Raw genomic sequence first — 25392 nt, 5'->3', positions numbered from 1 at the left:
GAAGAGAGAGCTGCTATGCACTTTTAAACAATCAGATCTTACAAGAACTCACTCACTATCAATTGTGAGGACAGTACCAAGGGGGATAGTGCTAAACCATTCATGAGAAATCCACCCTCATGATACAACCACCTCCTACCAGTCCCCAACTCCAACACTGGGGATTACAATTGAACATCATGGGATCTGGGCGGGACACAGATCCAGACCATATCAGAGGGTATTAATCTATCCATGAGGGATCCACCCCCATGACTTAAATTCCTCCTATTAGACCCCACTTCCAACACTGGGGTCAAGTTTCATCATGAGGATCAGGAGATAAATATCCGCATCCCCTTTCAGACTGGCTCATTTCACTTAGCATCCATTTTGTGTGTGTGTGTGTGGTTTGATAGCGCATTTCCTTTTGAAGCAGATACCACTGTCCTGATATACCACAGTGTGTTTATACGTTCATCTATTGATGAATGTTTTGATTGTTTCCAGTTTTGAGCGATAATGAATAAAGATGCTATAAACATTTGTGTGCAGGTTTTGTGTGAACATAAGTTTTCAAGTAGTTGGGTAAATACCTAGGAGCATGATTGCTGGATCATATGGTAAGACTATTAAGAGTGTTATCTATTTATGTTTACTGTGATTACTGTTTTAGATTTCCTTCTAAAATCTTATTTTGGACTTTCTAAGACCTGCTTTTCTGTTTCTTTTTATTCTTCCATCTGGTCTTCTTTTGAATTAACTGAGATTTTTCCCCCATTACTTTCAAAGTTATACACTCAATTTTTTTTCTTTTACTGTTACCTTGAAAAAAATATTTTTAACATGCATAAGTTTGCCAAACTCTTGAATACTTTGTAAAGGTCTAAGAATGCTTGAACTCCAGTTTATCCTCCTTCAGCTTGTGTACTCTTTTGTCCTGTTTTTTAGTTGTATTTTGTTCTTTATGTCCCAAAGAAGACAGACTTTGCATTACTATGTGAAGTCAATGTTCATTAAGATTTCCACTCCCCTTTTTTGGCCAACATGCTTTCTTGAACCTTAGACCTTACATCAGCTCATCATCCTTCTGCACAAAGCAAATTCCTCTTTTTTTTTGGATGGAACTTCATTCTTGTCACCCAGGCTGGAGTGCAGTGGCACGATCTCAGCTCACTGCAACCTCCGCCTCCCGGGTTCAAGCGATTCTCCTGCCTCAGCCTTGCAAGTAGCTGGGATTACAGGTGCCCACCACCACATCCGGCTAATTTTTGTACTTTTAGTGGAGATGAGGTTTCACCACGTTGGCCAGGCTGCTCTTGGGAACTCCTGACCTCAGGTGATCTGCCCACCTCGGCCTCCCAAAGTGCTGAGATTACAGGTGTGAGCCACCACTCTTGGCAGCAAATTCCTTAATTTTCCTTTAGTGAGTGTCCACTGGTGACAAACACATCTATTCTATGTCTGAAATGTCTATTTCACCTAGTTCATTCTAGTTCATCCCTACAATACAGCTTCACTGGCTATAAACAACTTTGGGTTAAGAGTTGCTTTTTCCCTTAAGCCATTGATGACACTATTCCACTGTCTTCTGGCTTTCCTTCCTGCTGTTGGGAAATCAGTAAGCCTCATCATTACTATCTCATAGGTGGTCTGACTTTTGTTGCTGCCTGATATCCTGCAGCTTCAATATATATGGAGGTATGGATTTATTTTATTTAACTCACTTGGGATGTGTGTAAGTTTCCAAATCTGCGAATTGGTGGCTTGCATCAATTCTGAAAAATGTCTTTATCTTTTCAAATACTTTCTACTTCCAGTTCTCTCCTAAAATTTATCTGAGACATGCAAGAAAACCTCAGTCTTCCACATCTTTTTTCTTAAGCAAATTAACACAAGACCACATTTTTTTTTTTTTTTTTTTGAGATGGAATCTCGTTCCGTGCCCAGGCTGGAGTGCAGTGGCGTGACTATCTCAGCTAACTGCAACCTCTGCCTTCCAGGTTCAAGTGATTCTCCTGCCTCAGCCTCCAGAGTAGCTGGGACTACAGGTGTGCACCACACCTGGCTAATTTTTGTATTTTTAGTAGAGACAGGCTTTCACCATGTTGGCCAGGCTGGTCTCGAACTCCTGACTTCAAGTGATCTGCCTGCCTCAGCCTCTCAAAGTGCTGGGATTACAGGCGTGAGCCACCACACCCAGCCAGGATCACAGATTTTAAATGTAACATTTAAAATTTGTCCCACCCATTTGTCCTTGTGCTTCGGGGGAATTGCCTCTGCTTTCTAGTTCATTAATTCGCTGTTCTGTTAGTTATTTTTTTAAGGAATTCATTTTTATCTAAGGTACCTTTTTTTACACTTTTATATAACATAAAAAACTTTTTTATACGTTTTTACACTTTTATATAACATATAAAAAACATTCATCGTATATTTTATGTCTGAAAATTCCTCTCTCCTGTCTTTGCAGGTCTGGCTGTGCTGTCTGTTTTCTGCTGGCTTTCATTCAGGATGCCTTATCTGTGGCATCCTGTGATTTTGTGAGTTTGTGATATTTTTACTAGAAGCTCATGTTCTTGGAGCTCTAGGAGAGAATTTGAGGCTAAATCAAAGGTGTGTTCTAGCATAGATACGCAGTTGCTTTGGCTATGAGCTCAGAGGTACTACCAGCTTAGGGCATCTTTTTTTTTTTTTTTTGTGAGACGGAGTCTCAGCTCACTGCAAGCTCCGCCTCCCGGGTTCACGCCATTCTCCTACCTCAGCCTCCGGAGCAGTTAGGACCACAGGTGCCCGCCACCATGCCTGGCTAATTTTTTGTATTTTTAGTAGAGACAGGGTTTCACCATGTTAACCGGGATGGTCTCCATCTCCTGACCTCGTGATCCACCCGCCTTGGCCTCCCAAAGGCTGGGATTACAGGTGTGAGCCACCGCACCCGGCCTTTTTTTGGGGGGAGGGGGGGACAGAGTTTTGCTCTTGCTGCCCAAGATGGAGTACAATGGCGCAATCTCAGCTCACTGCAACCTCTGCCTCCCAGGTTCAAGCGATTCTCCTGCCTCAGCCTCCCAAGTAGCTGGGATTACAGGCGCCCGCCACCATGCCCAGCTAATTTTATATATTTTTTAGTAGCGACAGGGTTTCACCGTGTTAGCCAGGATGGTCTTGATCTCCTGACCTCGTGATCCGTCCGCCTCAGCCTCCCGAAGTGCTGGGATTACAGGCGTGAGCTACTGTGCCCGGCTGGGGCTTTATCTGTGGAGAGCATTTGAGGCTAAATCAAAGGTGTGCTCTAGCATAGATATGCAGTTGCTTTGGCCGTGAACTAAGAGGTACTACCAGCTTAGGGTGTCTTTCTTTCTTTTTTTTTTTTTTTTGAGACAGAGTTTTGCTCTTGTTGCCCAGGCTGGACTGCAACCTCTGCCTCCCTGGTTCAAGTGATTCTCCTGCTTCAGCCTCCCAAGTAGCTGGGATTACAGGCGCCCACCACCACGCCCAGCTAATTTTATATTTTTAATAGAGACAGGGTTTCACCATGTTGGCCAGGCTGTTCTGGAACTCCTGACCTCAGATGATCCACCCTCCTCGGCCTCCCAAAGTGCTAGGATTACAGGCATGAACCACCGCGCCCAGCCTAGGGCCTCTTTGAGAACCTGGTTTGAGAGGATTTTAGACCTGATGTAGCATGAGAATTAGAACTACAAACCCGCATGAGGGAAGGCTTGTAGTTGGCATCTCAGAGACAACTATGTTCTCTTCCAGCTAGTGCCAGTTTCCCCTAACACTGAATGCAATCTTTTGGGATTCCAGCTGTTTGCAGGGAGACTTCCTAATCAGACCCCCAACTTAGGCACTCCCCAGGCTAATCCCCTGTCACCTGGGCCCCACAAGTCCATCCTAATAGAAGCACAGCATCACTAAGATTTGGTTTGTATCCCTAGGGAGAAAAGTTGAATGCCCCCTTACCTTCCTGGAGTTCTGCTTTCACTTTGTGTTTGGCCTCTCAGAATGTTTTCCTTTCTTACCAACTCAGTGAAACAGTTAAGAACATAACATTTAAAACTAAGTTTTCTCCAACAGCTTGAGTCGTCATCAGGTGGGTTGTTCAGTGTTCCTCAAGTACTGGAAACGGAAGTCCAAAAGCCGGGCCCATGAAGTTACTGAAAGGCAATGGTGACAGCTAGAGGCAGGGAATACAGAGTACTCTTGTGTTATGTCAAGTAATTCAGCATCGGGCAGTAGAAAGCTAGAATGAATGTTTTATTTGAGGTTTTCTTTGACAGGTGGTTTTATCAGGAAATGCATCAGCTGCTACTAACAGAGACCAAGACGGAAGTTATGTCTTTCCTAATGACAGAAGTCCAGAGAGGACAGTCAAGGGCTGGGATATAGTGGCTCCACAGCATCTTTGGGAATATTGTCCTTACTGCTTTGCCTCTCTCTATAAATACCTCACGGCCCACATAGGCTGCAGTCACATGCACACTCCGTCAGAAAGTAGAAGGAAGGGGGTTAAGCCCACAAAGGGCACATGACAGTTGTCTGTTCCTCCTAGTAGCAGCTTGCCCAGAACTGAACTCCCAGCCAACCACCCACAGCTCAAGAGAGGCCGGGGTTTACTCTTTCAGATGGTCCCATTGCCACTGGAGTAGAGGGGGAGAATCCTGGATACTGGTGGGCAACCAGCAGTCTCTGCCACAGGACCCTAACACTGTTACTACCTGAAGGCCCCATGTCCAGGGACAAGTGGAAATCAAGACGGATGATTACTGGAGCAAAGAATGGGGTAGAGAATGTGGTCAAAAGCAGAGAGGGAGGGAGGGGACTTGGAGACAGGCACATCTTCACTTGAGACTGACAGCCACCTGTCTCTAAGGTTATGTCTGTGAGTAATAGCTGGTTTCTGTAAGCAGGACAAAAGCACTTTCTCTTTTTTTTTTTTTTGGAGACAAAATTTCACTCTTGTTGCCCAGGCTGGAGTGCAGTGCCGCAATCTTGGCTCGCTGCAATCTCCACCTCCCAGGTTCAAGCAGTTCTCCTGCCTTAGCCTCCCAAGTAGCTGGAATTATAGGGCGCTACCATGCCCAGCTAATTTTTGTATTTAGTAGAGATGGGGTTTCACCATGTTGGTCAGGCTGGCCTGCAACTCCTGACCTCAGGTGATCCACCCGCCTCGGCCTCCCAAAGTGCTGGGATTGCAGGCGTGAGTCACTGTACCCGGCCCCTTTCATGGGAGCATGTTTCTCACGCAGGCGCTGCAGTCACAACACTTGTTGCCTGCCATACCTGAAAGGTAGTTGGTCAAGATTTGGGATTATAGGCTGGGCGCGGTGGCTCACACCTGTAGTCCCAGCACTTTGGGAGGCCGAGACTGGTGGATCATGAGGTCAGGAGATCAAGACCATCCTGGCTAACACGGTGAAACCCCATCTCTACTAAAAATACAACAACAACAAAAAAATTAGTGGGGCGTGGTGGCGGGTGCCTGTAGTCCCAGCTACTCGGAAGGCTGAGGCAGGAGAATGGTGTGAACCCAGGAGGCGGAGCTTGCAGTGAGCCAAGATCACGCCACTGCACTCCAGCCTGGGCAACAGAGCGAGACTCCGTCTCAAAAAAAAAAAAATATATATATATATATTTGGGGTTATATAAGAAGGTTGAGTTTAAAGCTGGAGGTAATAAATGCCAAAAAAAAAAAAAAAAAAACTTTTGGCCCTCCCTGATGACGGAGGGACACCCTTCTAAATTGCCCTTCCATCTCTCTCATAGATGCCTTTCATAGCCAGCAGAACTGTTTTTTGTTTTGTTTTGTTTGTTTGTTTGTTTTTTGAGACAGAGTCTCACTCTGTCACCTAGGCTGGAGTATGCAGTGGTGTGCTTGGCTCACTGCAACCTCCACCTCCCGGGTTTAAGTGATTCTCCTGCCTCAGCCTCCCAAGTAGCTGGGATTACAGGTGTTGTGCCACCATGCCCTGCTAATTTTTTGTATTTTTAGTAGAGTTGGGGTTTCACCATGTTGGCCAGGCTGGTCTCAAACTCCTATCCTCAGGTGATCTGCCCCTCTTGGCCCCCCAAAGTGCTGGGATTACAGGCATCAGCCACCTCGCCCAGCCCAGTGCAACTTTCTGAAGTCCTTCTGAACCACCAGGAAGCGGCTCAGCTGTAGGTCTCTGCAGAAGCAATGACTCAGGGTGTGAGAAGGTGAAGTTAGGTGTGCAATGAATGAGGTGTATGTCATCTACCCACATCCTTTCTCTCCTCCACAAAAGAAGGAAGTATTTGATTATACAATCCTATCAATTTCACTATTCCCAATCACTTATTATCCCAATATTCTGGAACCATTTCCCACCAATCACTTAAGAAAGGGCTACCCCGGCCGGGCACAGTGGCTCACAACTCTAATCCCAGCACTTTGGAAGGCTGAGGCAGGTGGATCGCTTGAGCCCAGGAGTTCAAGACCAGGCAGGCAACATGGTGAAACTCTGTCTCAACATAAAATCCAAAAAAAAAATTAGCCTGGTATGGTGGTGCTCACCCGTAGTCCCAGCTACTCAGGAGGATGAGGTGGGAGAATCGCTTGCGCCTGGGAAGTTGAGGCTGCAGTGAGATGAGATCATGCCACTGCATTCCAGCCTGGGCAACTGGAGACCCTGTCTCAAAAAAAAAAAAAAAAAAAAAGTGGGGGCAGGGGCGTGGCTACCTAGCACCGGCTTAACCTTTCCCCACAACCCCTCCCTCCAAGCACAGAAGACAGCTTCCAGGTGTCCTTGTGTCCCCCACTGGTCACTGCTGTGTTCCTGCTGTGGAACGGGGGGAACTCAGTGCTTAAGCACCAAGTCTTACACCTCTGTCGTATCACTAATGTGCCAAAGGAATTAGAAAGAAGATAATAGTATTACAGGGACGTCTCCGAGAATTAATCAGGGCTCATTTGCCAATGCCACAGGCACCTGAGCTTTTGCTGTGCTCAAACTAAATGCCTTCATCTGGTGTGCAGGCAAAATTATGAGGTGCAGTTTTCACACTTTGATGAAGTGGCACAGCTAATAATTTAGAATTAGATCCTGTGTGGGCTTCATAGTGGACTCAAGCTCTTATCTGTCACTGTGGACGCTGCCCCCTGTTCATGCACCACCTTTTTTTCTTTGTAAATGCGCACATTAAGGCTCTCAGGCACATGCAGCATTGAACTTTCCACCTTTGCTCCTCCCTCAAGATCTCATAATGTCAGCTACCAAGACCAAAATCTAAGAAGGTAGCTCTCCTACAAACCCCACGGAACCAGCAACCAAGTAAGAGGACTGACCAAATTTGTTCCAACCCTGCAATTCCATGAAACACTTTCAAAGTACACCACCAGGGAATATGTTATTGGCAGTGCTGGCTCTAGTGTATGTGGGCGGGGTGCAGTGACTCACACCTGTAATCCCAACATTTTGGGAGTCGAAGATGGCAGGATTACTTGAGCCCAGGAGCTCAAGACCAGCCTGGGTAACACAGGGAGACTCCATCTGTATTTAAAAAAAAAAAAAAAAGGAGGGGGTGGAATCCAAATATCTGAGACAGATACTTCTGATAAAATGGGTCCAAGTTGATTGTCATTCTTCGAATTAAAGCAAAAATAAATTTTACAACATAATCTAAAAGAAATCCATGCTGATTCTTATTTAAGATTCAAACCAGCACTAAGTACTACATCATTCAACACAAATATCAGAAAATAATATTTCCTAATTGTTCAGTATCAATGTTCATTTGTTAAGTGAGAAATACTAACAGGATCTGGCTCACAAAACATCTTGATACGTTGTTTTTTCATGTCATATGGGTAATGTGCCAACAGCCTAACGATATTTGAGGGGGGCACATCTCACATACGTGATCGTACTTATGAACCACAAAATGAGTTTATTAACAGTTTATTTATGTGTATGCTTATATATTCCCATAAATTTAATGTCTTCTTATAGTAATCAAAATTAGATAACAGGCCAGGCATGGTAGCTCACACCTGTAATCTCAAAACTTTGTGAAGCCGAGGCGGGTGGATCAGGAGTTTTGAGGTTGGGAGTTCGAGACCAGCCCGGCCAACATGATGAAACTCCGTCTCTGCTAAAAGTACAAAAATTAGACGGGCGTGATGGTGTACGTCTGTAATCCCAGCTCCTCAGGAGGCTGAGGCAGGAGAATTGCTTGAACCCAGGAGGCGGAGGTTGCAGTGAGCTGAGATTGTGCCACTGCACTCCAGCCTCAGCAACACAGCAAAGCTCCATCTCAAAAAAAAAAATTAGTTAACAGTCTGAGATAAACTATTTTAACAAGAAAACACATTTAACCAAATATGGTAGTAAACTGGAAACTTTCAGTTATTGCTTCGATAAGGGAATGTTTCACAAAAATTGTCTGTTTCTTCAATACTAACATTCTTTTGTCCTAGAGACCATTCCTGTAGTTTGAGTTAATAATCTCATTGCTCTCTTTATAAAATAAAAATAAACAATGTATCTATAAGGCTTAGTCTGCAATTTTCCACTGTATAATTTATTCACATTTAAAACTGTATTTCTTTTTATAGTTATATGTCAAAAAATAGTGACTAGGTTTTATGGCTTACTTAAAATATAAATGAGGAAAACAGACATTTGCCATACAAATGGCTGGTTTTAATTTTTTTTAGAGGAAATACTATAATTTAAAAAAAAAGAGTTCCAAAATATTTAACAGAATCTCCAGCAATGATTATTTCCAAAATGTAAAGATTTGAAACATAATTTATACAAAACTAAAAACCACAAGGATTCATTCTTGCTTTTTCCTTTTTTAAAAAATCCAGACAATTTGTCACAAGAAAGTTCGGCATGTGATAGCAGCTGTAGCCTCAGTCACCCTCGGAATCGCTGTCCCTCTTCATGAGGACAGAGCGCCGCACTGAGGACAGCAAAACGTCTTCAATCGGCTTCTTAGGGTTTTCCTCCAGGTCCGTCATAATTGCTCCAGATTCAGACAGTTTCCATTCCAACTCTACATGGTAAAGAAAAAGCAAATTGCCTAAGGCACTGTGCTGCAAAGGTCCCCTCACCCTAAGTCCATTCAAGCTAGTTTTTTCTAAGTAGAAAATACAATTATCGAAATTTGGCCCAGCACAATGGCTCACGCCTGTAATCCCAACACTTTGGGAGGCTGAGGTAGGAGGATCACCTGAGGCTAGGAGTTGAAGACCACACTGGGCAATATAGTGAGACCCTCATCTAAAAAAATTTTTCAATTACCTGGGTACGCCAAGTGCTGCGGCTCACGCTTGTAATCCCAGCACTTTGGGAAGCCAAAGCGGGTGGATTGCTTAAGCCCAGGAGTTCCAGACCGGCCTGGGCAACATGATGAAAAATTAGCCCGGCATGGTGGCATGTGCCTGTGGTCCCAGCTACTTAGGAGGCTGAGGTAGGAGGATCACCTGAGCCTGGGAGGCAGAGGTTGCAGACATTTAAGATCACATCACTGCACTCCAGCCTGGGCAGCAGTGAGACTGTCTCAATAATAAAAATAAAAGTAAATAAAAAATAAAAATTCGCTGGGTACAGTGGTGGTGTATGCCTATAATCCCAGCTGTTTGGGAGGCTGAAGTGGCAGGATCGCTTGAGCCCAGGAGTTCAAGGCTGCAGTGAACCATGATCATGTCACTGCACTCCAGCCTACACGACAGAGTGAGACCCTGTCTCAAAAATACAAAGAATAAACCTATCCTCTGATGACTACAATTTCCCAGGAAGGAAATCAATCAGCATGAAAAATTTGAAGGAAATAATTTCCACAGACCTTCTGGCAATCTAATCATTAAATCCAATTTTAATAAACTCTTCAGCCTCATGTCCAGTATCTCAATCTATTGGGGTCAAAGAATAAATGTATGGTGATACCCTAGAACTTACACATTTGTTCCAACTAATCAAAAAAGCACCAGATAATAAAGAATCAGTAACTGAAGACTCAGCTCCAATACTTCACTCTTAAAATCAGCAAAATTCTTGTGGTCTGAGACCAAGTGAAGCAAAATCAAGTGATGTATTTGCCTACTTCAGAGAAGAGCCCAGGCAGAACCAAAGGACTACGTAAGAGATTCTACAACAAATGGCTTCGCTTAAAGGAACATCAAGGCAGAGAGTTCTGCTAACTGGACACATCGATTAAAATCTGAAAACCAGGCCGGGCGCGGTGGCACGTGCCTGTAATCCCAGCACTTTGGGAGGCCAAGGTGGGCGGATCACAAAGTCCGGAGATCGAGACCATCCTGGCTAACACAGTGAAACCCCATCTCTACTAAAAATACAAAAAATTAGCCAGGCATGGTGGCAGGTGCCTGTAGTCCCAGCTACTTGGGAGGCTGAGGCTGGAGAATGGTGTGAACGTGGGAGGCGGAGCTTGCAGTGAGCCGAGATCACGCCATTGCACTCCAGCCTGGGCGACACAGCGAGACTGTCTCAAAATAAAAAAAATCTGAAAACCAATTTTACTGAAGTCTTATCTTAATCTACTTTTTTGGAGACAGGCTCTCACTCCATCACCCAGGCTAGAGTGCTATGGTGCAATCATAGCTCACTGTAACCTTGAACTCCTGGGTTCAAATGATCCTCCCGCCCATCTCCCTAGTAGCTGAGACTACAGGTGTGCACCACCACACCTGGCTAATTTCTTTTTTGTAGACATGGGATCTCGCTATGTTGCCCAGGCTGGTCTCAAACTCCTGGCCTCATGCAATCCTCCAGCCTTAGCCTCCCAACGTGCTAGGATTACAGGCTTCAGCCAATGTGCTCAGTCGAATTTTACTTGCCTTATTAACTTAAAGTGTTCCATGAAACAGAGAATAGAATGGTGGTTATCAGGGGAGGAGTGGAAATGGGAGATGTTGGCCAAGGATACAAACTTTCAGTTATAAGATGGTAAGTTCTGAAGACCTAATGTAGATCATGGTAACTACAGTGAATAATAATGTATTGTATACTTGAAATTTGCTAGGAAAGTGGATCTTAAGGATTCTCACCACAGTGAGGGCAGCTATGTGAAATGATGGATGGTTAATTACTTGGATTGTGGTAATCATTTCACATCGTACCTCTATTAAATCTCCATGTTGTATATCTTAAACATATTCAATTGTTTTGGTCATCATACCTCAGTCATGCTGGGTAAAAAAAAAAAAAGTGTTCCACGAAGATGAGTAACACCAGTATTTTCAGCTCTAGGTACTTTGGTTGAATGTTACACAAATTCAACCTGTTTCTTAAAAAAAAAAAAAAACAAGACTTCAAATTCCTGACTCAAGAATTTATATCCAGCCAGATATGGTGGCTCACGCCTGTGATCCCAGAACTTTGGGAGGCTGAGGCAGGTGGACCACTTATCACTTGAGGTCAGGAGTTCACAACCAGCCTAGGCAACATGGTGAAACCCCATCTCTACTAAAAATACAAAACTTAGCCAGGCATGGTGGCACATGCCTGTAGTCCCAGCTACTCAGGAGGCTGAGGCACGAGAATTACTTGAACCCAGGAGGCTGAGGCTGGAGTGAGCCAAGATAGCGCCACTGCACTCCAGCCTGGGTGACAGAGCAAGACCCTGTCTCAAAAATTAAAAAAAATATATCTATCTATATACATATATCTTTATATATCCACACATACGTACATAAGTGTTTAATGTTACTGTTCACTTACACAAAGCAATCGTTATATGTAAGTTCACTAGACTTCAAGACTTTTTTTTAGAAATAAAAACAATTGCACACTTCTCTCTCCCCTCATGGTACATTCAAAAAAGGTCAAAATAAGATGCAAACAAGTATTTAGTCTGAAATGCTGTACGCCTTTGAACACTGGAATATGTAACCGATGTATCTCCTATACGTGTGTTTATGTGTGTTTGTATATTTATACTTTCCCCAGCTGAATATCTTTTTTTTTTTTTTTTTTTTTGAGATAGAGTTTTGCTCGTTACCCAGGCTGGAGTGCAATGGCATGATCTTGGCTCACTGCAACCTCTGCCTCCCAGGTCAAGTGATTCTCCTGCCTCAGCCTCCGAGTAGCTGGAATTATAAGTGCCCGCCACCACGCCCAGCTAATTTTTTGTATTTTCAGTAGAGACGGGGTTTCACTATGTTGGCCAGGCTGGTTTCCAACTCCTGACCTCAGGCAATCCACCCGCCTCGGCCTCCCAAAGTGCTGGGATTATAGGCATGAGCCACTGCACCCGGCCGCCAGATGAGTATCTTAGTGGTACAGTATATAAAGTCATGTTTAAAAATGTCTTTCTGGTAAAGCATAGTTGGAAATATTATTTCAATAAAGAGATAAAGAGTTTCACTTGGCAAGAATGCCTCTGGGCTGAGGTTCTCTTTCACATTCTGTGTGGATATGTATTTTGATACCTCCACGTTTAACAGGTAGAAAGGAATTAAAAAACACAGCCGGGCGCGGTGGCTTACGTATGTAATCTCAGCACTTTGGGAGGCTGTGGCGGGCAGATCACGAGGTCAGGAGTTCAAGACCAGCCTGGCCAACATGGTGAAAACCTGTCTCTACTAAAAATACAAAAATTAGCCAAGCGTGGTGGTGGGCGCCTGTAATCCCAGCTACCTGAGAGGCTGAGGCAGGAGAATTGCTTGAAACCAGAAGGCGGGGGTTCCAGTGAACTGAGATCGTGCCACTGCACTCCAGCCTGAGCGAAAGAGCAAAACTCAAAAAAACAAACAAACAAAAACCACATCCTTCCGAGCTAACAGGCAGAATTAAATAAAATTTTAATTTAATTTAAAAGCTGGCCAGGCGCAGTGGCTCATGCCTGTAATCCCAGCACTTTGGGAGGCTGAGGCGGGTGGATCACCTGAGGTCAGGAGTTTGAGACCAGCCTGACCACATGAAGAAACCCTGTCTCTACTAAAAATACAAAAAAAATTAGCCGGGCATGTTGGCACATGCCTGTAATCCCAGCTACTAGGGAGGCTGAGGCAGGAGAATCACTTGAACCTGGGGGGCAGAGGTTGCAGTGAGCCGAGATCACGTGATTGCACTCCAGACTGGGCAAGAAGAGTGAAACTCCGTCTCAAAAAAAATAAATAAAAGCTACTAGCCGGGTGCAGTGGCTCACGTCTGTAATCCCAGCACTTTGGGAGGCTGAAGTGGGTAGATCACTTGAGACCAGGAGTTTGAGACCAGCCTGGCCAACATGGTGAAACCCTGTCTCCACTAAAAATACAAAAATTAGCTGGGCATGGTGGTAGGTGCCAGTAATCCCAGATACTTGGGAGGCAGAGGCAGGAGAATCACTTGAACCCGGGAGGCAGAAGTTGCAGTGAGGCAAGATCGTACCATTGCACTCCAGCCTGGGTGACAGAGCAAGACTCTGTCTCAAAAAATAAATAAATAAGTAAATAAATGTAAAAGCTACTAACATACTCAACTGAGAATGTTTCTGTAGAAAAATACAAATATATACATTAACGTCTCCCTGTGTTCATGTGAATTAAAGCAAAAGTGAATGTTGTGATTTCAAGCTACAAAAACATCCAACTGTAGAGACAAAATATATTCCACACCAATATAAAAAATGTTTATATTTAAGTCTATCACGCCTTCCTTGAACTAAGAATCAGTAGAGCCCGGTTGTAACTGTTCCTCATTACGCAACTAAGATGAGAGATTAAATGTGCTTCTGTCCTCTTAACAGTCACTCATACACAGGCGGAAGTGAACTTGACCCACCATCGTTAACAGGAGTCCAGGAAATAGACACTCTCTCCAACAGAAATGCGCCTCCCATCTCTCACTGCCCCGCCTGTCTCCCAGAGCCCTTACCATCTCTTGTCAGGTTCATGCCGCCAAACACCAGAGGACCAATAAACTGAGCCTTGATATCTCCTTCCAGGTAAACAAATATCGTGGGCAGATTCCTATCAGGATAATTGGGTATGCAGGTTGTTGAAATGGCTTTGATAAATTTGACATCAGGAAACTTCCTGGCAAGTCCACTGAGGTGCTGATTTATCAGGGCACAGAGGGGAATTCTATAAAACACACATAGAAAACAGAAGCAATTATGATCCTACATTTATACAGAACAAAGCTCAATGACCCTTCTACCCTAAGTAAAACCTTGTAACAGTTTCACAAGTAATTCTGCTGCTAGCTAAGATGAATTAACGTTTTTTTTTTTTTTTTGACATATGGTCTTGTTTTCACCCAGGCTAAATGGAGTGAAGTGGTGTGATCTCGGCTCACAAGCAATGCTCCCACCTCAGCCCCCCAAGTAGCACTTTGGGAGGCCAAGGTGAGTGGATCATGAGGTCAGGAGTTCAAGACCAGCCTGGCCAAGATGGTGAAACCCCGTCTCTACTAAAAATACAAAAATCAGCTGAGTGCGGTGGCAGGCGCCTGTAATCCCAGCTACTCAGGAGCAGAGGCAGGAGAATCGCTTGAACCTGGGAGACAGAGGTTGCAGTGAGCCGAGATCATGCCACTGCACTCCAGCCTGGTCAATGGAGTGAGACTTTGTCTCAAACAAAAAAAAAAAAAAGAAATTCCTAAATAAGCACTGGACTCTACAGTTTAAGACAAGACTGGAGAGCTGAGAAAAATCAGAGGCCCTCAGTATCACACAGTTCAGGCAATTACTACTGTAAAGGCCAACCTTGCCATCTATGAGATAAATTCATTACATAGAATGTTGAAATGTCAGAGTTCCTGTAAAGGAATAAATAACTTAGGAATTCCTTTTCAAAAACAGAAAGGCATAGTCTTCATTGCTATACTTTAACAAAGGCATTCGTATTAGTCACAAATTATTAATTTGAAAGTCTTAAGATAAAAAAATTAAGTAATAAGGTTTGGGCAAACCAGCAAAAAAAAACACAAAAAACTCAGTACCAGAAAAATTTTTTCTGAGACAAAGTCTCACTCTGTCGCCCAGGCTGGAGTGCAATGGCGCAATCTCGGCTCACTGCAAGCTCCGCCTCCCGGGTTCATGCCATTCTCCCACCTCAGCCTCCCAAGTAGCTGGGACTATAGGCGCCCACGACCACGCCCGGCTAATTTTGTTTTTTGTATTTTTAGTAGAGACGGGGTTTCATCGTGTCAGCCAGGATGGTCTCGATCTCCTGACCTCATGATCCACCTGCCTCAGCCTCCCAAAGTGCTGGGATTACAGGTGTGAGCTACTGCGCCTGACCCAGAAAAAAAAAATTTCTTAACCCTCTGATATAGGTAACGCCTGAGATCCTGAAGACATAAATTCAAACTAACATTTGATAGATGGAGTGGAAGATCAGCTCACCCTTGTTTGTAAAGGTGCAAGATGACCCACAAGCCCTCGCCAGCTTTGGTAACTTCTTGAACATAATCCTTCCCTGAGATCTCCAAAACTTCTCCAAATTTATTCTTCAGTTTAGTTGCTTTCCACTCAGCCAGTCTCTGCCGTCTGCACAAAACAAGGAGAGAAACATCTTACGTCACAAACATGTGTACACACACATCGTCTAGAAGGCAATCCTTGTAAAAGCCCAGGTTTATTTATTGGTCTTATGGCAAAAATCTAAGATCAGTTTGCTATCACAATATTATTTAATTGCAGTCGCTCCTAGATGTTTCAGCTGAAAATTAATTTTTTGAAGGACACACATTTCATTTTATTTTTTGAGACAGAGTTTGGCTCTGTCACCCAGGCTGGAGTGCAGTGGCACAGTCTCAGCTCACTGCAACCTCCACTTCCCGGGCTCCTGAGTAGCTGGAACTATAGGCGTTCACCACCACACCCAGCTAGTTTTTGTATCATTTATAGAGACGGGGTTTCACAGGCTGGTCTCAAACTTCTGAGCTCAAGCGATCTGCCTGCCTCAGCCTCCCGAAGTGTTGGGACTACAGGTATGAGTCACCATGCTCGGCCCACACATTTTATTGCCACGCCAAAAAAAAAACCAAACCAAAACAAACAACAACAAAAAAACAAACAGCCCCTCTGGGTGGCACTTACCTGTACATTTCAATAGCACGTTCATCCTCCTCATTAAACTCGTCTTCATGATCCTCCAGCTCTTCCAAAGTCATATCTTCATATGTTTTCACTGAATTTGGTTACATTGGCAAAAAGCAAAAATTTAAAAAGATGAACGAACATGTATTTTTCTTTTTTCCCCTCTCTTTTCTCCTAAAGATATGCACACAACACCAGATCCTTAGCCTACCTAAACAAAAATTACTTAAGGCACCACACTACATTAGAAGCTGAGAGGCCAGGCATGGTGGCTCACACCTGTAATCCCAATTTCTTGACTGACAACATTTTACCCAAGCCCTCAGATCCTCCTCCCCTCTCTTCTCCTATCCCGCCTCACCCTGCCCCGCTTATTTTCCTTTTTTTCTGAGACAGAGTTTCACTCTTGTCATCCAGGCTGGAGTGCAATGGTGCGATCTTGACTCACTGAGAACCTCCGTCTCCCAGATTCAAGCAATTCTGCCTCAGCCTCCTGAGTAGCTGGGATTACAGGCGTGTGCCACCACACCCAGCTAATTTTTGTATCATTAATAGAGACAGGGTTTCACCATGTTGGCCAAGCTGGTCTTGAACTTTCTGACCTCAAGTGATCTGCCCATCTCAAAGTGCTGGGATTACAAGAGTGAGCCAGCCACCCTACTGTTGAACCCTTTGCTGATTAAAATTCCCCAGGCTCAAACCTTTGACTACTTTTCTTCTTTATCCACACCCACTCCCTCGGTGATTGCATCTAATCTCATGGCTTTCAGTGCTATCAATATGCTGACAACTCCCAAAGTATAGGCCTCCAGCCCAGACTTCTCTAATGTGGAGAAAAACATATCCAAGGGCCCTCTTAATGTGGCTATTTGCCTAATAGGGATCTCAAAGTTAATGCATCCCTTGGCCGGGTGCAGTGGCTCACGCCTATAATCCCAGCTCTTTGGGAGGCTGAGGTGGGCGGATCACTAGAGGTCAGGAGTTTGAGACCAGCCTGGCCAACATGGTGAAACCTCATCTCTACAAAAAATTACCTAGGCGTGGTGGCACATGTCTGTAATCCCAGCTACTCGGGAGGCTGACGCAGGAGAATCGCTTGAACCTGGGAGGCCGAGGTTGCAGCGAGCCGAGATCGCGCCACTGCGCTCCAGCCTGGGTAAGAGAGCGAGACTCCATCTCAAAAAAAAAAAAAAAAAAAGAGAAAATGTCACTCTTCTGTTTAAACATCCAAAAGCTTCCTGCCTCATTAGGTGTAAAGGCCAAGGTCCTTACTAGAAGCTTCTGGGTCTGCTGAGGCTGCTCTGAACTCTCTCCCCCAGCGCCTCCAGCTCCTCAGGGATTCCCAGCCATGCCAGGGCCCATGTTTCACTCGCTCACGTCACCCCCTTCAGGAGTACCCAGATGTCTTCTTCACCTCCTTCAGGTCTCAACAACTCCCTCAGGTCTATTCAAATGTGTTCTTCAGCTCCTTCAGGTCTTTACCCAAATGCCAGCTTCACCTCCTTCAGGTCCATGCAAATGTCATCTCAGTGAGGCCCTCTCTGAGCCTGCTTCTCCTCCAACCCTTTCTAGTCCCTTTTACTGCCTTATTTTCTTTATTGTTTATTGTCTGTCTCCCCCACTTGAATGTTGGTTCTCTGAGGGCAGAGAATTGTCTCTGGCTTATGCATAGCTAAATCCCCAACCCCAGAAAAGCACCTGACAATGATAATCATGCAGTAAGCACTCGCTGGATACTTTAATAAATCCTTCTCTAAATTAGCTCTAATGTGCCAACAGAGGACAAAAGTACTAGTCCCTGTGACCAGTGCTTCTCAAACTATGACACGCATCAGAATCCTTTAAGGCACTTGTTTAAAATGCAGATTCCTGGGCCTCATTCCAGAGACTGCTTCAGTAAACACTAGGTGGGTAGGGTTACCAGCACTCCAAGGGACTCCAATTCAGACAGTACGACTGCCTTTGAGAAAACCTCCCTCAGACTCCCACACATTGCAAACATCTTACGCCTCCCCAAATGAAGCAATTTTTAGTTAATATCCTCAATGAAACCACAGAGAATAAAGTATATGCTCAGGAAAATACAAGTACTAAAAACCCTGAACAAATTTCCATGACATTATCAAAGGGAATCACAGACCAGAAAGCAGAAAGAAGTATTTTCTTCAGTGCTCATGTGACATGGACAAGGACTTGTGGGACATATCTGAAGTCCCCTAAGTCTATGGCTCAGGAAGGTGAAGGTGAGAGACGCCCTGTGTTTTGTCTGAGGTCCCACAGACACAGAGTGTCCATGCTGGCACTCCGACCTGTCTCCTGGCAGGGCAGTCAGAGGCTTAGGGAGCCATCTCCTAACCCAGACAGGTGCAGAGGAAAGCGAGTGAACTCACCCACTGACTGCTGGAGGATGCGCTGCTCCTCTTCTGCCTCCTCTTCCAATTCTTTCAGACTTTCCTTGGGGGGTAAGATACCCTTTTTGCGTAAGATGTCATTCCACTCAGTGTCTGCGTTGGGGTCCTAGAAGAGCGGGACCAAGGTTACCATGAGTGCTAAGTCTAGTATGTGCCATGTTGGGCAAGGGGCCAAATGGGAAAAGTGACAGGAAGGGAGGAATTCACACCAGTCTGTGAACTATTTCTTAGAAAGTGTCAAAAGATCCATAGCCCCTGTTTCGTTTTTCCTGTCTACCCCTCCCTGAATGGAGGAGCTATTCTTGGGGTAAAAATTAGGATAGGGAGTGCAGATCAGTATCAATACGGATACCAAGGCTCTGACTTGGCATGTGTTCAATATTTTTAATAATGACTGAGAGTGCCGGGCACAGTGGCTCACGCCTGTTATCCCAGCACTTTGGGAGGCTGAGGCAGGCGGATCACGAGGTCAGGAGATAGAGACCATCCTGACTAACACGGTGAAACCCCGTCTCTACTGGAAATACAAAAAATTGGCCGAGCGTGGTGGCGGGCACCTGTAGTCCCAGCTACTTTGGAGGCTGAGGCAGGAGAATGGCATAAACCCGGGAGGCGGAGCTTGCAGCGAGCCGAGATCGTGCCACTGCACTCCAGCCTGGGTGACAGAGCAAGACACAGTCTCAAAATAATAATAATAATAATAATGACTGAGTGATTCATTCAACAGATAAAACTGAAGTATCTACCACATGTAAATTATCGTAGGCAATGGGGAAGAGTGGTGAATGCGAGAGTCACCTGTGTTACAGACAAGAGGAAGAGACAGGCAACAAACAAGTATATATACAAACTATACATAGAGAGATAAAATTGTGGCAAGTGCAATGACAAACAGGCTGCCATTTTAGAGAATTACCCAAGACCCACATTCCACAGAGTAGATAGGGATGTTCCCTACAGAGGAGGTGACATTCCGTCTGAGGGTGGAAAGCAATCTGTGATAGGAGTCTGGGGGCTTAAAAATAATCTTCCAGGCTGGGCACGGTGGCTCACGCCTGTAATCCCAGCACTTTGGGAGGCCGACGTGGGTGGATCACAAGGTCAGGAGATCGAGAGCATCCTGGCTAACATGATGAAACCCCGTCTTTACTAAAAAAACACAAAAAATTAGCCGGGCGTGGTGGCGGGCGCCTGTAGTCCCAGCTACTCGGGAGGCTGAGGCAGGAGAATGGCGTGAACCCGGGAGGTGGAGCTTGCAGTGAGCCGAGATCGAGCCACTGCACTCCAGCCTGGGCAACAGAGCTAGACTCTGTCTCAAAAAAAAAAAAAAAAAAAATCTTCCAGGCTGGGTGGAGTGGCTCACGCCTGTAATCCCAGCTCTTTGGGAGGCCAAGGCAGGCGGAGCATCTGAGGTCAGGAGTTAAAAGACCAGACTGGCCAGTATAGTGAAACCCCATCTCCACTAAAAACACAAAAATTAGCCAGGTGCACGCCCGTAATCAAGAAAATAATCTTCCAGGCAGAGCGGCCTGCGGCGTGCATAGTGCCCAAGAGCAAAAAGACTGTGACATTTTGAGGATCTCAGGCTGCAGATGAGGCTTGGCTGACAGAATTCTCTAATGACCAAACCTGAGAGGAAAAGCTGAGACGTCTCAGAGTAGCTCATAAAATACAGGGCACTCTAAGCCCTTTTTCTTGTACCTTGTCCCCGAATCCTCACAAGCCTAGGAGAGGCACAGCATTTAGAGGCACTGCCGTGCTAGAACGGCTGGCCAAATCAGCCAGCATCAAAATCACAAAGGATCATTGTCACAAAGACTCATGTAAAAGTGGCTCTTAGATCTAGAACCCAGCTGCCCAAGCACCGGTTTGCATGGTGTGGCAAGAACACTGCTAATGGAGCTCAGGCTTGCTTTGGAATATGAAATCAGGAGCACGGTGAAAAGGGCACCGGGATAACCGGCCTCCAAAGCCAACCCTGTGTAACAGTTCTGAGATACATCAAAAGAAAAATGAGGCCGGGCGCGGTGGCTCATGCCGGTAATCCCAGCACTTTGGGAGGCCTAGGCGGGCAGATCACGAGGTCAGGAGATCGAGACAATCCTGGCTAACATGGTGAAACCTTGTCTCTACTAAAAATACAAAAAATTACCGGGGCGTGGTGGCAGGCGCCTGTAGTCCCAGCTACTCAGGAGGCTGAGGCAGGAGAATGGCGTGAACTGGCGAGGCGGAGCTTGCAGTGAGCCGAGGTCGCGCCACTGCACTCCAGCCTGGGCGACAGAGCAAGACTCTGTCTCAAAAAGAAACAAACAAACAAACAAACAAACAAGCAGAAAGAGCAGAATCCTTTCTACAGGGTGGTCAGGGAAGGCCTCAAGGGACCTGAAGGACAGGGAATGCAAAGGAGGCCAGGGCAGCCCTCAGGCTACCACTTCACCATTTAAGAGTGTCTAGGCCAGGTGCGGTGGCTCATCCTGTAATCCCAACACTTTGGGAGGCTGAGGCTGGGCAACATAGGGAGACCCCATCTGCACAAAAAATTAGCCCAGAGTGGTGGGTGCACGCCTGTGGTCCCAGCTACTCCGGAGGCTGACAAGGGAGGATGGCTTAGCCCCGGGAGGTCGAGGTTGCAGTGAGCTGTGATAGACCCACTGCACTCCAGCCTGGGCAACAGAGCAAGACCCGGTCTCAAAAAAAAAAAAAAAAAAAAAAAAAAGTGTCTGGCTCCTGGCAGACACGCCCTCCCCTCCAGCCCCTAATGCCTCCCTCCCCAGCAAAACCCGCACCCTCTCCTCTCCATCTGCCACTAAGCAGAGATTAGAATTTCTGACCACTGCGGGATCTTTGGACAGTGACAAAATTTAGTTGGCATAGGTTTTTGCCCACAATAGTGCCCATTTCCATGGTGTTTTCATTCATTCTCCTTAGGCTTTAACCAAATTGCGCTAGTAAATTGCACCTACAGAAAAATAATTTATTTTACCTATTTTAATTAAAAAAAAAAAAAAAAGGACGAAACAGAGTGACCCTCGCGGGGAGCTCTGGAACCCGAGCGGTCAGAAAGGGAACACGCCCCAACTGGACCCCAGGGCTCGGGGGAAGAGGGTGTAACTAGGCCCTCACCTGGCTCTCAGTGGAGCCAGGAACACCGGCTGTGCAGCTGCTTTACGTGCGGAAGACCCCAGGCCGGACCCTCCGCTTCCTAACACCTCTGCCCAGGTGTGCCTTAGGGAAGTTCAGGAAAGGAGGTAACTTCTGTTAGGCGGGATCCGGCAAGACCTTCACAGGCCCGGGTGGGTAGAGACCGCGAGGAGACACAGTCCCGGAGGACGAGGTTTGGGGGACCCGGCACACCGAGGCGGGGACGCCCAGGCCGTGGGTCCTGGTGGGACCACGCCCGCTCTCCCGCACTGCGCCTGCGCAGGGCCCGGACGCGCCGGGCCTCCCTCGTGCCTGCGGCGCTGGAGCTTCCCACAGGGTGGGCGTCCACCGCCGGCCCGGGCCCAACGAGACAAACGAACGGGCAGCAGCCCCCAGACCCGAGACCCGTCCTAGCTCACCTGCATCTTGTTTCCAGTTCAGTTGCTCAAACCAGCTGTGCCACTGCGCCCCCGCCCCTCAGCTCTCTTTTGTGCACGCGCACAGCGCCGCCACGCCTCTTCCCCCAGCCCAGCCTTCGCCCCGCCCAGGGACGAGCGGCGGGGAGTAAGGGCGGAAGCAACAGCCTTGAGCCTGCGCCTGCTGTTCAAGGAACCGGCACAGAAGCTGTTCGCATGCGCGAGATAGGATCTGCCCACTGTCCTGCTCGGAGTGCACTTGACCTGGTTCTAATTCTGGTCGCTGCCTTATTAGGGCTGGTCTTCAGCGGAGGAGGGGTGGGGCTGGGTGGAGGAGGAACCCGGGGCCGTGTGCCTTTTCCAGCTGCCGGCCCAAACCTGTAAAGACGTCTCGCTCTGACTAGCCTAACAAGTCAGAAATAGAAAATTGCCTCTAGGCCGGGCGCGGTGGCACACGCCTGTGATCCCAGGCCGAGGCGGGCGGATCACTTGAGGTCAGGAGTTCGAGATCAGCCTGGCCAACATGGTGAAACCCCGTCTCTACTAAAAATACAAAAAAATTAGCCGGGCGTAGTGGCGGTTGCCTGTAATCCTAGCTACTCTGGAGGCTGAGGCAGGAGAATTGCTTGAACGGGGGAGGCGGAGCTTGCAGTGAGCTGAGATCTCTCCACTGCACTCCAGCCTGGGTTACAGAGCGAGACTCCGTCTTAAATAAATAAATAAATAAATAAATAAATAAATAAATAAATAAAAATGATGCAGGGTCTTCTGGAATTCACCCACGATCACTTCAGCCTTGGAAAAGGCAACTCATTAATAAGACATTGAGAGCCTGCTGTGTACCAGGCACCATTCTAGGCTCTGCAGATGCAGCAGTGAGCAAAACACCAAAACAAAGGTGAAAGTCATCTGCGGTGCCTGAGTATCAGGAGACCCATGTATGCTGGCACACAGGCACTGAGCAAAAAAGCAGCAATCTGACTTGTAAAATGCAGGTATTGGGCTCCAGAGCTTCTGCCCAGGCACACTCCGAGTTTAAGAGAGCAGTATTCCTACCTGGTATGGAAGGAAGCATCTTGCACACGTGGGCTAACTTGCTGCCTCCTGGCAACTAAGCGGACACAGAGAGTAGAGACCCACACACCTGTGAGATAGGCGCAGGGCTTCCAACCGTGGCTATGCATTAGAATCACCTGGAAGCCCTCAAAAACTACGACTGTCCTGGGGCTCCATCCCCAGACAAATGAAATCCTTGGAAATGAGGCCTGGCACAGATACGTTCTTAAAGACCCTCAGGTGATGCTAAGGTGCACAATCGTTGATATAAAGTGAATCAAATGATTGCTTGAGAGCAAGGAGTTTTTATTTAATTTATAAGGATCCTTAAGATTTTTCTAACTTATTTCAACTGAATTACAGGCCCTTTTAGGGATTTATTAATGTATCTGGCAGCACAATGTTTGTTAATGAATTTTCCTTGGGTCTTACCACCAAAATCAGGACTGGGACTAACTTTGAGTTTGATCCTGTGCTTCTTGCTCAGTCCTGCACAGCAACAGAGCAGGTGGTGTTTTGTCCTTTCCTCATCCCCAGCCTTTGCTGTTCCCTGAGGCCTGTTTTCCAGGACTCAGCTATTCTACAGTTGCTCTTCCCCACATGATCCGGTCAGAGGCATTCTAACCAAAGCCAATCCATCTTGAATAGGGGATGGGGAAAAGGAGACTGAGACCTACTGGGTTGTATTCCCAGAAGGTTACGCATGCTTAGTCACAGAATATTTACCAAACAGACCTAAGACTTAACAGACCCAGGAAATGGCCTGGTGTCCTGAAAGCTTTCTTTTTTCTTTCTTTTTTTTTGAGATGGAGTTTCACTCTTGTTGCCCAAGCTGGAGTGCAATGGCATGATCTCGGCTTACTGCAATTTCCACCTCCTGGGTTCAAGCGATTCTCCTGCCTCAGCCTCCAAATAGCTGGGATTACAGGTGCGCGCCACCACGCCTGGCTAATTTTTTTTTTTGTATTTGTAGTAGAGACGGGGTTTCACTGTGTTAGCCAGGCTGGTCTCGAACTCCTGACCTCAGGTGATCCACCTGCCTTGGCCTCCCAAAGTGCTGGGATTAAAGGTGTGAGCCACCGCACCTGGCCTTGTTTTGTTTTTTTGAGAGTCTCTCTTTGTTCCCCACCCTGGAGTGCAATGGCAAGATCTCAGCTCACTGCAGCCTCCACCTCCTGGGTTCAAGTGATTCTCCTGCCTCAGCCTCCCAAGTACGTGGGATTACACGCATGCACCACCACGCCGGGCTAAGTTTTGTATTTTTAGTAGAGACAGGGTTTCGCCATTTTGGTCAGGCTGGTCTCGAACTCCTGAGCTCCTCATCCCAAAGTGCTGGGATTACAGGCGTGAGCCAGAGTGCTGGGATTACAGGTGTGAGCTACCACGCCCAGCCAAGAACAAAAGCATTTTTAAAGTTTTGTTTTAACAATAATATAGATTATTGGGAAAGACAGTAGTTATGAAACCTGGCCCAATAGTCCCACAGACAGTTGTTTTTGGATAAACATAGACATTGACCCTTCTGCTGTTAAAGCTTGAAACTTGTATCTGTTTAATCTGAGTTTCTTCCTCAGGAAAGGACCTTCAGGCCTCTCAGAAAAAGTATCAAAGAACTGAAACTCAACAGATCACCTCACCAGATGCATCCTTGCCCTTCCCTCTTCTTGTTTTCTTACACAATGTTACATTTCTTCCCTGCTATATAAACCCCTAGTTTTAGTCAGTCGGGGAGATGGATTTGAGACTGATCTCCTGTCTCGTCTCCTTGTCTCCTCGGCTGCAGCACCCAATTAAAGGCTTCTTCCTTGGGAATACTTGTCATCGCAGTGATTGGCTTTCTTTCTTTTTCTTTTTTTTTTTTTTTTCAAGACAGAGTCTCGCTCTGTCGCCCAGGCTGGAGTGCAGTGGCGCAATCTCGGCTCACTGCAAGCTCCGCCTCCCGGGTTCAAGTGATTCTCCTGCCTCAGCCTCCCGAGTAGCTGGGACTACAGGCGCCTGCCACCACGCCCGGCTAATTTTTTGTATTTTTAGTAGAGGCGGGGTTTCACTGTGTTAGCCGGGATGGTCTCGATCTCCTGACCTCATGATCCGGCCGCCTCTGCCTCCCAAAGTGCTGAGATTACAGGCATGAGCCACCGCGCCCGGCCCAGTGATTGGCTTTCGTTGTGGCCGGCAGCAGGGCCTAGACCTAACCCCTGGTGTTTTGGTAACAGTTACACAAAGTCCTTTGTCACAAGCCTTGGTAGTAGAGCAAGTGTGCCCATGATTTTCGCTTTGTTGTATCTACACAAGCATTGTACCTAAGGTGGATGAGTTCCTCCTCTCGCTTTCTGGAATGCCCTACTCTGTCCATGGAGCAGCCATTCTTTCAT

General features: G+C 46.4%; 1 protein-coding gene and 1 pseudogene across 1 annotated transcript; both read right to left on the bottom strand.

The window, feature by feature from the left end:
• Positions 1-7800: 7800 nt before the first annotated feature.
• On the bottom strand, positions 7801-7889 carry LOC115933668 (uncharacterized; annotated as a pseudogene).
• A 613-nt stretch (positions 7890-8502) lies between these two features.
• Positions 8503-22552, bottom strand: PDCL3 (phosducin like 3). Its single transcript, XM_019020613.4, has 6 exons — positions 21968-22552; positions 18387-18513; positions 15997-16087; positions 15301-15444; positions 13827-14035; positions 8503-9003 (listed from the first exon to the last, which is right to left on the bottom strand). The coding sequence occupies exons 1-6, from the start codon at positions 21971-21973 to the stop codon at positions 8861-8863; spliced, it is 720 nt and encodes a 239-aa protein (XP_018876158.2). The 5' UTR covers positions 21974-22552; the 3' UTR covers positions 8503-8860.
• Between the last annotated feature and the right edge of the window lie 2840 nt (positions 22553-25392).

Source organism: Gorilla gorilla, chromosome 12 (genome assembly GCF_029281585.2).
Source record: "Gorilla gorilla gorilla isolate KB3781 chromosome 12, NHGRI_mGorGor1-v2.1_pri, whole genome shotgun sequence".
NCBI classification, from domain to species: domain Eukaryota; kingdom Metazoa; phylum Chordata; class Mammalia; order Primates; family Hominidae; genus Gorilla; species Gorilla gorilla.
Note: the sequence above shows the minus strand (reverse complement) of the source record. Positions and strands in the feature narration are given on the sequence as shown.

Coding starts and splice junctions, on each gene's coding strand:
- PDCL3 (XM_019020613.4), bottom strand. Junction 15,445..15,996: donor CGTGCTATTGAAATGTACAG/GTAAGTGCCACC, acceptor TGTTTTGTGCAG/ACGGCAGAGACTGGCTGAGT. Junction 14,036..15,300: donor TTGCACCTTTACAAACAAGG/GTGAGCTGATCT, acceptor TGTGTTTTATAG/AATTCCCCTCTGTGCCCTGA.